This window comes from Schistocerca piceifrons, chromosome 1, assembly GCF_021461385.2.
Source record: "Schistocerca piceifrons isolate TAMUIC-IGC-003096 chromosome 1, iqSchPice1.1, whole genome shotgun sequence".
Lineage (NCBI taxonomy): Eukaryota > Metazoa > Arthropoda > Insecta > Orthoptera > Acrididae > Schistocerca > Schistocerca piceifrons.
The window spans coordinates 71,837,570-71,850,284 of record NC_060138.1 but is presented as its reverse complement, the minus strand read 5'-3'; the positions used below and the strand labels follow the sequence as shown (position 1 = coordinate 71,850,284).

General features: G+C 40.7%; 1 protein-coding gene across 1 annotated transcript; it reads left to right on the top strand.

Moving 5' to 3' along the window:
- Nucleotides 1-1,368: 1,368 nt before the first annotated feature.
- LOC124777101 (early nodulin-75-like) lies at nucleotides 1,369-3,765 on the top strand. The gene has a single exon (XM_047252418.1). The coding sequence runs from the start codon at nucleotides 1,369-1,371 to the stop codon at nucleotides 3,763-3,765; it is 2,397 nt and encodes a 798-aa protein (XP_047108374.1).
- The last annotated feature ends 8,950 nt before the right edge of the window (nucleotides 3,766-12,715 follow it).

The following is a 12,715-nucleotide window of genomic DNA, read 5'->3' as shown; positions in this document are numbered from 1 at the left end:
CATGGCCTTTCTCAGTACTGTGTATGACATTTTTTGTCTGCTCTTAATGTAAGAGGTGAACCAGTAGGGATCTACTCAGCATATTCTATACTGGTGCATTTGACTGCAAATTATGTGAAATGATCAGCTACCCTTCCATACCCAGCCTTTTCAACAAATTCAGCAAAAAAGGCTGGCCTACAGATAGGTCTAAAATTGTCTACCTTATCCCTTTCCCATTTCATAAAGCGGTTTTACAGCCTTAACTGTTGAGAAAACTGACCATTCATAGAGATGAAATTACAAAAATGAGTACAGGACAGTACTGAAATTCCATTTGCTTTTTATTGTCATCTATAGTGTTTAATACACTAAAGTACTTGAGTTCTACTTGCATTGGGACTTAGGAGATCAATGACCTCTTACATGTTCTGATGGAAGTAATGCTAGTCCTCTGACAGGTGAAGCACTATTAGGTGTATATATGAGAGATTTAAGCTACACGACAATTTCTAAAAATAAATCACATAAACACCATTCCATTATTAGTGTTGATTTGTAGAGTGTATGACTCTGACGAGATAAAACCGAATACTGCATGAACTGATCATTTTCGCCATTGACACAATGTCAGCCTAACGATTTATCTGCTAAACTTCTTACAGATATAATATATGCAGGACAATGGAGTGGATAATTTAAAGCTATGTGTCATAGCGATCAGCTTAGCTTTAGGAAAGGCGAGCGTAGCATAAAATAGTGTACTGTCCAAAATAGTAAGGAAGTAGGGGTAAGCTGTAGGCTGAGATGGGTGATAGCACTTATTCACGATGTATAAGATCAAATAAGAGCGTGTAAGCGATTGATGTATTCTTCACCCTTGCTGATCAATCTGTATGCTGAGGGACCGGTAATGGAGACAAAAATTAACGGTTGGGAGGTCGGATCATCAATAACGAGATTCGCGGACGGTGATTCTATTGGGTGAATGTGAGAGGGAAGTACATCGCTTGCTGAATGGAGTGAAGATCTCAAGAGGCATAGAATACAGATTGAGACTAAATCGAGGAAAGATGAAACTAATGAGAAGTACGAAGGAAATGAGGAGAGCAAGAAAGCTAAGATCTAGAATGATGGTCAGAGGGTAGATAGTTACCGAATTCAAATACCTAGACCTAGAAATAAACGATACGTGTGCTGTGTGGAAGACATAAAGAGCAAACTAACTCAGAAGAGAGATTTAAAAACAAACAAATTGCACCCACCTTGAAACGTATTCACACCAATTCGTTCTTCTATATTGCTGTCTGAATGGGAGAGATCTCCTGCAGATAGCAAAAACGTTAGATCAGAGTTATTTATTTGTAATTAAATATCAGTCTAGTGAAGATGCCTGAAGTAGATTACTTACCTCCAGTAGATTACTTACCTCCAGTAGATTACTTACCTCCAGTAGATTACTTACCTCCAGTAGATTACTTACCTCCAGTAGATTACTTACCTCCAGTAGATTACTTACCTCCAGTAGATTACTTACCTCCAGTAGATTACTTACCTCCACTAGATTACTTACCTCCACTAGATTACTTACCTCCACTAGATTACTTACCTCCACTAGATTACTTACCTCCACTAGATTACTTACCTCCACTAGATTACTTACCTCCACTAGATTACTTACCTCCACTAGATTACTTACCTCCACTAGATTACTTACCTCCACTAGATTACTTACCTCCACTAGATTACTTACCTCCACTAGATTACTTACCTCCACTAGATTACTTACCTCCACTAGATTACTTACCTCCACTAGATTACTTACCTCCACTAGATTACTTACCTCCACTAGATTACTTACCTCCACTAGATTACTTACCTCCACTAGATTACTTACCTCCACTAGATTACTTACCTCCACTAGATTACTTACCTCCACTAGATTACTTACCTCCACTAGATTACTTACCTCCACTAGATTACTTACCTCCACTAGATTACTTACCTCCACTAGATTACTTACCTCCACTAGATTACTTACCTCCACTAGATTACTTACCTCCACTAGATTACTTACCTCCACTAGATTACTTACCTCCACTAGATTACTTACCTCCACTAGATTACTTACCTCCACTAGATTACTTACCTCCACTAGATTACTTACCTCCACTAGATTACTTACCTCCACTAGATTACTTACCTCCACTAGATTACTTACCTCCACTAGATTACTTACCTCCACTAGATTACTTACCTCCACTAGATTACTTACCTCCACTAGATTACTTACCTCCACTAGATTACTTACCTCCACTAGATTACTTACCTCCACTAGATTACTTACCTCCACTAGATTACTTACCTCCACTAGATTACTTACCTCCACTAGATTACTTACCTCCACTAGATTACTTACCTCCACTAGATTACTTACCTCCACTAGATTACTTACCTCCACTAGATTACTTACCTCCACTAGATTACTTACCTCCACTAGATTACTTACCTCCACTAGATTACTTACCTCCACTAGATTACTTACCTCCACTAGATTACTTACCTCCACTAGATTACTTACCTCCACTAGATTACTTACCTCCACTAGATTACTTACCTCCACTAGATTACTTACCTCCACTAGATTACTTACCTCCACTAGATTACTTACCTCCACTAGATTACTTACCTCCACTAGATTACTTACCTCCACTAGATTACTTACCTCCACTAGATTACTTACCTCCACTAGATTACTTACCTCCACTAGATTACTTACCTCCACTAGATTACTTACCTCCACTAGATTACTTACCTCCACTAGATTACTTACCTCCACTAGATTACTTACCTCCACTAGATTACTTACCTCCACTAGATTACTTACCTCCACTAGATTACTTACCTCCACTAGATTACTTACCTCCACTAGATTACTTACCTCCACTAGATTACTTACCTCCACTAGATTACTTACCTCCACTAGATTACTTACCTCCACTAGATTACTTACCTCCACTAGATTACTTACCTCCACTAGATTACTTACCTCCACTAGATTACTTACCTCCACTAGATTACTTACCTCCACTAGATTACTTACCTCCACTAGATTACTTACCTCCACTAGATTACTTACCTCCACTAGATTACTTACCTCCACTAGATTACTTACCTCCACTAGATTACTTACCTCCACTAGATTACTTACCTCCACTAGATTACTTACCTCCACTAGATTACTTACCTCCACTAGATTACTTACCTCCACTAGATTACTTACCTCCACTAGATTACTTACCTCCACTAGATTACTTACCTCCACTAGATTACTTACCTCCACTAGATTACTTACCTCCACTAGATTACTTACCTCCACTAGATTACTTACCTCCACTAGATTACTTACCTCCACTAGATTACTTACCTCCACTAGATTACTTACCTCCACTAGATTACTTACCTCCACTAGATTACTTACCTCCACTAGATTACTTACCTCCACTAGATTACTTACCTCCACTAGATTACTTACCTCCACTAGATTACTTACCTCCACTAGATTACTTACCTCCACTAGATTACTTACCTCCACTAGATTACTTACCTCCACTAGATTACTTACCTCCACTAGATTACTTACCTCCACTAGATTACTTACCTCCACTAGATTACTTACCTCCACTAGATTACTTACCTCCAGTGAAGAGGACCATGTCCGCAGTTGAGATTGTTTATCTTCCTGGTCTTCTTCCTCCACTGCATCATGTAATTGTATTCAGATAATTAACCAAATGCTATGAGTGATTCTTTTAATGTTGACTGGAATAAAATAAAACAATCATAATAAAGGTCTTTCAGGATAGACATGTATATGTATTAATATATACATTGAAGTCGTCGTCATGAGAGAAAGAGGTATTGAAAACTGTGAGACTGTCTCGGCTCCAGATCGCAGACTGACTCTGGACGGTTGTTGTCGAGAGCCGAGGTGATGGATGGTGAGGAATGTGGGAGGAGGTTGTCGGGTGAATCCCTGTTCGACGAGCTAGCATGGGGTAAGCCCCACTTCTGCCATCAACGACTTAAATGCTTATATATAATTTAATGTAATTAACAAAAATTGATATTTATGATAGAATGGCACATAGCTTACGTCATTCGTGCATTTATATTATTGCTTTAACAATAGCAATCTAGCCCTCTATGTAATACTCACGACTACGGGGACTCCATCATTGATCCTAGTGCCCATTTCGCCTACAGTTATCACTTTCTTAACTCTTTCAAATCACATCACCTGATCGGCGCGGGAGTTGATATTAGCCAAGTTTGAGATGGGTGAATTTCACGAATTTGAACTCTACATGTGATGTACAAGCAGTTTTTGGAGGTGGTACATGGATAACCCTGGCTGTAGAATGGGGTAACCATGCAGATTATGGTGGCCTTGAAGCCTTTCCAGATGGAAATGTTTTAACATGCAGTATAGCAGAGACAACAGGACTTTTGGCTAAGCAGCCTTATGGTACAGTTGCTCCGAGTCTGCCATTTACTTTGAGTAGTCGAAGGAAGAAGAAATTGAATGCCGATGAGTATATTTTTTTGTGGTGCAAGATTGGTAATGGAAATTGTAAAATAAAGATCAATGGTGATTGTATGTTGTATTACAGACAATAAATATTGTCCTACGCGAGAACCATCCTTATCTATAACGTGAAATTTTTTTTTTTAAATTAAAAACAATATTCACTTAAAACTTGGCCACTAGGCCTCTATTCCGCGTAGCTCCGCGGGTGACCTTGAAGCGGACTTAGCCGCTGAGTTTGTCTCCTCACGGCCTCTGATTGGCTAGTAGCTTGTGGCGCGCAATACGAATCGTGGCGCGCATTCAAATCCGGGCAACACGTACAGAGAACGTATTAGGAGTTTTCTTTTTATACGTGTATGGTATCGCATGTTTCGAATTCTTTAAGCTCGGTGGGCTCAATGTACAATTAATGTAAAAATGGAGTGATGGTAGAAAGTGTGAACTTCCACACTAGTCTTCATCTGGTCGTCGTGGTCCTTATACGGAATGCATCTTGGCTGCGGTAGGAATATTAGGTAGTTAGCTTGAAATGAGGTTGTCTAAATTGAGGTAACGGGGTGGGAGCATAATGCTTCCTAAAACCATCCTGATCATTATTCAACCTAAGCTCCTTATATGCAGAGTTTATTATATTAGAATTGACACTAGGTACACGGATTGTGCAGCAATCCGAAGTTACCGCTAATTGTATGCAAGTTTCCATGACCGTTCCTTCACCTTCCGTACATACTGCATTCACCTGGTCTTAAATGTTGGGTCGTTTGGGTCTTCGTGTGTTGGATGAGAGAGTGAGATTCATGATAAATGCATGCTGGGTAACGGCACAACACCTACTTATCACGATGTATATACTGTTCTTCATGCGAGAATGTCACGCTCACTAATTTAAAAGTTACACTTTCGTTTTGCTATCTTCAACTTGGGCACTGGACTGGCTAATAATGATAAGAATCGAATCCTTCAACTCTGTTTCCAATTTTAGATAAGAGTTGAATTGCTAGTCGATTAATATAACTGAAATTATACGTTATTATACGATATTATTGTGTCGAGTGTACTTGGTTAGTAAACATACTGCATAAATATGGCATTGTTCAGTGTGCCCACCAGTACGAGCTTCATTATAAAAGCAATACTGTGTGACTCGAAGCGGCCTGGTATATGTGACAGGGTCAGCTAATCCACAGAAAAATGCCTGGGATAGCTGATGGGGTGTGTGTTTGTGCGTCTATATTTAGAAATACGAACTGTGATTCGTATATGAATATTATAGATACTAATTCAGCTTAACTGCAGACTATATCATATATGTGTTGCATGGGGATCAGTCAAAGATCGTCTCTGTCTGGACGAGTGTGTATCGTTTGACACTGATCCTACATATCACACAACAACCCAGCACGTTTCTACACGGTGTGTGGAATGTGGCAGATATATCCCGGCTCATACTAAGCTCAGAGTTAAATTGGAGCGCGTGGTCGTGCGGTAGCGTTCCCGCTTCCCACGCCCGCGTTCCGGGTTCGATTCCCGGCGGGGTCAGGGATTTTCTCTGCCTCGTGATCGCTGGGTGTTGTGTGCTGTCCTTCGGTTAGTTAGGTTTAAGTAGTTCTAGGGGACTGAGGACCATAGATGTTAAGTCCCGCAGTGCTCAGAGCCATTTGAACCATTTAAATTGGAGCGATCAAATACTTCAGGCTGGATAATTGAAGGCAGTTGCACAATGAATGGGGGAGCTATCTAGAATGAGGTTTGAATTTTAATGTAAAATATACGTTCAAGAAAGGTGGATCGTTAGGCAGTAAGGGGGTTCCAGAAATGTGACTGAAAAGTGGTTGTAATCATTTAAAGAAACATTGCAGGTATGTAGTTCAATGGACTTCTTCCAAATCATAGAACACTTTTCTACTGAAAGTGTAGCACTAGAGATCGGAAAACCTAGTGTGCATTTTTTGCGACCTCAATCATCACACCATGTACTATTGTTTGTGATCCGTCTCAATCAATCATTACCTATACTTCAGTGGATATATCGCAGAATCTCTGACATCGCATCGAGACAGAATGCATTAGTAATGCTGGAGAAATATCTATGGATGGCGGCGTGAGGGAGTTGCAAATACCGGTTTCATACGACTTTCCTTAGCTGAATCGCTTTCAAAATTGGGTAATTGTATCACTAGGTTGCACCGTCGGCGACGTGTGGTTTTTTTCTGACAATTATCGAAACACTGATAGACGGTGTGTACAGTATCAGACCAACGTGATTCGTAGGTAACGTCATACGTGGATTTATAAAGCCGATACAGCTTTTAACAAGTATACTTTTATGCATCTGTAGAACCCAATACCGCTTCTGATAATAGTTGATAAACCCAATCCCGGCTGATAAAACCTTTCTTCCTAAGACATGGCACAGCATTCACAGGAAAAACTTGACATGTCCACCCATCGCTGATTTTCTCCCAGTGTTATTTTGTATTCTGTGGAATCATTTACTGATCAAGCATTATACTCAGTAGTAGTGGTATGGGATGTGTGATATGTTCACCTTGAGCATCAGGCTTATAAGATGTTTGTGTTCAGACATGCGCAAATGAGATGACAGTGGAATACTGTGATAGCAGAGGGAAGAGTATGTCAAATCATAAGAACGGTAAAGATATTTCTATTTCCACAGCCACAGCCGTTAGCATTGGGTATTTCCGATACTTCACTCACTGTCGAAAGTGATTCAGTTGTGACCACAATCCTAACCTTTGTAGTCAGTGCAGGCATAAAATACATAGGAGTGTAATGTCCTTGGATGATATTGTTTATGCGTGCAGCGTAGGTGGCCTATGGGTGAATGATTCGCACGACTCCTACTGTTAATGGGAAATGTTAATGTGGATGACTTATCTGTGTCATCCTCTAGACGATCGATGTGTTGTCTAGCTTTGGCGATTGCGCGGAAACTTGACTCAATGTGGACATGTGCTTGCGATGGGCCATTATTCCTGCTTCTGTAAATTGTTCGATTCATTGCTTCCGCACATCTCGCGACTTTATTTAATGGGGAAACATGGATTGTCATGTGTGCCTCTAGCAGGTGAAAGACAATGTGTTTCCCATGTATACAGAACCAACGAAGATATTCAACTTTGTAAATTACAGCATAAGCGATAGGTAGGCTACTGCTGTGTGTTTGATAACGATAAGTACCGAGAAAATGGTTTAATTCTATGGCAAACCATGTGAAAATACATCTGGTCTTGTAATCCCAGAGTCTGGAGATGAGTGTAGAAAAGCAAGCAAGCAAGCAGGTCTGGACCAGAAACAGTAACGCGTTTGTGCCGAGGGGAAGCGAGCCCGAATTTGTAGAACAGTTCTGAGTGTGACTTCGGGCCGCTGAGGGAGTTGTGGCCACCCGTCTGGCGTGGATGGCTGTCAACCTCGCAGGGAGATATCTAGTGCCGCGAGTATATCTATGGTGCTGTCTGTCTTCCTGGTATTTGTACTAATGATGTAAAAGGGGTGATTTTTGTATGGCATGCAATACGAATTGTATGTTTACTGCATCGACACGGTACAAGGTAATATATTGCTGCGTTGGAGATCGGTTTAATGCTCCAATATTCAAGCTCATGTTATCGGTGGGAAAGCAGTGTAATTGAGATGCAGTCTTTCCATGTCTGGCGATATGTAGGACAGTTTGTAAGATTTAATTGTCGCTGCAATATGGCGATCAGTGTAAAATAGCTTTTTCGCTGCTGAAAGTCTTGTCTGCAGAAAGAAACAGAAAACATGGATGGTGCTTCACACTGGGGGCATCAGTAATTCTGTGGGTAAATACGGTAGTCAATCATAATGCTTGATCAAGTTACAAGACAACCTTTGTAGACTCTCCTACGTCCCTATACGAGCGGATTTCAGCAAAATGGAGGCGAGGTATGTACAGAATGTTCTGAGAAAGCAAGTGTTCAAAGTTAACCTGAAGCGTACCATCCATCTCTTGCGGGGACCCCATCACTCATCCGCCACTGTGGTATTAGGACATCTCCAGACCCGCAGCTGTAGGATAACGAAAATTCATTACATCGATTTCTCTGCTGTATAACAGTGCTTTGCATTCTGTTTCTGTAATTGTTCTGAATCGCCCCGAATCTCTGCTCAGTGATCTGTTTCAAAATATGAAAATGCTTTTATGACTAAGGGTGTTTACGCAAGTGTGCAGAGGCTTTTAGCTATGTGAGTGTCTAACGTTTCTGAGAGGTATACTGATAGGACAAACATTCCACCACGGAGCGTGTGCCACGCTGGGTACTGGGGCATGGCTGGACCCAGCTCGCATGTTCTGTTAGGAATGCGAGGAGCAAAGGACCATGTGATATTGTGGTCAAGATTTCTAGTGTCCGCGATGGGAGTCACTAAGCAATTAGGTCTTCCCTGGACCCCAGGCAGAGGGTTCACACATGTGCGGGTAGCCCAGAGAATGACTTGGTGCCTAGACAGACATGTGATACTAGTATAACACATGCTCCCGCACTGGCTCATACAGGCTGGTGCTGATAGCTGCGGTTGATGATAGTTAAGATCCGTTTTTTACATGCACTGAGTGTTGGTTTACTGGATATTTTTTCCCTGCTGTTTAAGCACTGTGAGTATTTGACATGCAATATGGTTTGAGGATTTAGTACTTGTTTCGGTGTTCAGTATGTTAACTGAATGTGTGTAGAGTGCAAGAGTTCTAAAGTTCAGTTAGTAAGTTTGTGGAGTCTTTTAGATGGAGTCAGCTGGCCCACGCCCTTGGAGTGTCTGCCGCGGTGCCTAGGTGATACAGTATTTTGAGAGGAATTTCTCAAGTGTAGAGTATGAAAAGGATGCCACCGCCTCATGCTTCACGGACCTGAATGGGCATTTGTGGGTGGCTCGACATTTGACGGCCACGTCACTTCGCAGGGGCTGCCACTATGCCACTAGCCTCCTGTGCGGTCCGGTGGACAGTGGATGGCTGGTGGTGTCTGCGTGTGTCCGTTCCATACTTCTGCGAGCAGGTCTGTAGGTTGTGCTATGCATTATTTGGACAGTTTACGAATTGATTTTGTATCTGATTCTAAATAATTCAGTACACTGACGTGCGGTTTGCATGTCTGTACTGACATTATTTCGGTAATTTAGGAGTTGGTTGCGTGTCTGCATAGCTTTATTTAGTAGTTCACAGGTTTGTGGGCATTGTGGCGTGACTCCAAGAATGTCACAGCGTGTGTTTATATATTACACTGATAGTTTCTTTAGTGTGTTTTTTGGTTGTTTATGGATTCTTCGACTTATTTCATGGGAGAACAAATACGTAGTTAAATTTTGAGTAATAAATACATTGCTTTTGTTCTACTGACATTTATTTCGAACTAGTTTCCGGCTTGTTAGTTGCTTACTGAAGATCGCATAATGTCTGGAAGACACACTCCTTGTTCGGTAACGAAACATTACAGGCGAAGGTACAATCACTTGTGTAGTGTTTTGCATCAGACTTGTTCCTTACTGCCAGTTGTACAGTGTTGGGTTAAAGCCAGGGATAGCTAACACGAAATAGACTAACGAAGGGTTAACTTCCAGTGTGCATTGTACACAATTTTATTCCCCCGTTAGTTATTCCCAGAATAGCGTATGTTCAGTTAAGTTGGCACCAACGTAAGAACACATAGCTTGTTTTACCGAGTCATTTCATATTTACTTCAGTCGTAGTCTGAAAAAGTAGCGTTCCGGATCGTAAAATTATTCGTTTGAGGGTATTTAGAGGCTGGTAGATACCGTAGATGGGTTTCCGTAGTAGCAAAACCGAAAGCTTCTGCGGTATATTTCAGTGAAAACAATATGCAAAACATGAAAGTAAATTCGTAGGGTACTTGCCTGTAGAACACTATAACGATCTACCGTAAAATTAATTAATAGATAAGCAATGTGTTGTCTGACGCCGCGCGGGATTAGCCGAACGGTCTAAGACTCTGCAGTGATGGTCTGTGCGGCTGGTCCATGCGGAGGTTTGAGCCCTTCCTCGGGTGTGTGTGTGTGTGTGTGTGTGTGTTTGTCCTTAGCATAATTTAGGTTAAGTAGTGTGTAAGCTTAGGGACTGCTGACCTTAGCAGTGAAGTCCCATACGATTTCATGCATTTTTGTTCTTTGACCAGTAAGAGATCTTCCTAGATACTGAAATGAAGTATTGGAAAGGAACGCAACAGTTCCCATTACCGACAGAGCAAGTACAACAGATGTAAGATTTTTCCCCAAGAAATAAAGGCGTAAATATTTTGCCTACGAAACGTGACAGAGGCTACAGATCGGCGGCGCCCCATACGTGGAATGGAAGTTGCGAGTTAAGTACAACGAAATTACAACTTAATAAAATCTGTCGAGGGAAGGACGCTACAGTCAAAACAGGGACATAATACAAAAGATCCTTTCACATCTGGTCTGCTTTCTGAAATAGTTGTTTCCACGAGTCCTTAAATCTGACAACACAGACGTCATGGACATTAATTTGACTGACAATCCGGAGAGGTCTCACTGGCTAGCTTGCTGTTGTATTCATGTCATAGAATGATCAGCTTATTACAGCAGCAAGGGGTTTCTACAGAAAGGACTACTGCTAAACTATTGAACATTATGCATCAATTTTTGCAGTCATTGGACATAAAAATCTCGTTTCCGTGATCATTAACAATTATATTCAGCTTGTATACGTATGAAGAAGATGCCAACATTTACAATGACTTTAACATAATTCTAGGGTAGGAATGATCCTATGGCACATACCGAAACTGGAGGCGATTATTGTGTCTCGTCGTAAATGTTTGAGGAGCAGTAACTGTTTCATACATAAATTTGGCTTTCAAAATAATCTTGAGCAGCTATGTGTTACCTGGGAGGGAAGTAACTGCAGGCATGACATTTTGATTGTGTCGTTTCGTTTCTACATTAAACTCATCTTACAACAGTTTAGTTTGCAGAATAAAAATACGTGCTCCCGAATGTGAAATAATAGCAAAGTTCCAGATGGTGATGCTCCGAAAGCATCATAAGAGCCAGAAAGGGAGGAATAATTGTATTTTTAAAAAAAGAACATTAAGTTCAAAATACGGATCTGAAAATATAATTTACGCACATGATTTCAGAATGAAAGTATATTACTAAATACACATGTTCCATTTTCACTTAATTACATCAAAGAGCTGAAACAGTGAACAGTAGTCTCACGTGCACGTTTTCCAGTGTCACACATGCTTTTAATAGTCCTGTTGGTTATCCCTTTTCCAATACCAATGAAGTCACAACTGGGCAGAAAAAATGAGGCAAAATATTAGTGTCAGCGGTAGGTGCTTCATTGGTGGGACACACTTCTGAAAGAAAGAAAGAAAAAATGACAACACATTTCGTTAGACAATTGAAAAGAAATTTGGAAATATAACTGCTAGTTCTTATATTTGCTTAAGTCTATTAAGCCACAACTAAATAAAACGAAACAGTTCTTTCCACGACTGCAGGAACTGTAGCATATTGTTCCTGTGAATTATTATGGGTGGTTACACCCAACAACAGAGCTAGGTTAGTAATTGGCTCCTTTTCCCGACCTCCCGACTCAGCAGCATTAGTGGCAGAACCACTGAGAGAAAATTTGGAATACATTTCACATAAACTTTCTCAGCATGTTATAGTCTTAGGTGGAGATTTCAATTTACCAGATATAGATTGAGACACTCAGATGTTTAGGACGGGTGGTAGGGACAGAGCATCGAGGGACATTATACTGAGTGCACTATCCGAAAATTACCTCGAGCAACTAAACAAAGAACCGACTCGTGGAGATAACATCTCGGACCTACTGATAACAAACAGACCCGAACTTTTCGACTCTGTATGTACAGAACAGGGAATCAGTGATCATAAGGCCGTTGCAGCATCCCTTAATATGGAAGTTAATAAGAATATAAAAAAAGGAGGAAGGTTTATCTGTTTAGCAAGAGTAATAGAAGGCAGATTTCAGACTACCTAACAGATCAAAACGAAGATTTCTGTTCCGACACTGACAATGTTTAGTGTTTATGGAAAAAGTTAAAGGCAATCGTAAAATGCGTTTTTGACAGGTACGTGCCCAGTAAAACTGTGAGG

What these genes read in the sequence shown, in the direction of transcription:
- LOC124777101 (XM_047252418.1), top strand. Translation starts at nt 1,369, where the DNA reads ATGCCTGAAGTAGATTACTTACCTCCAGTAGATTACTTACCTCCAGTA.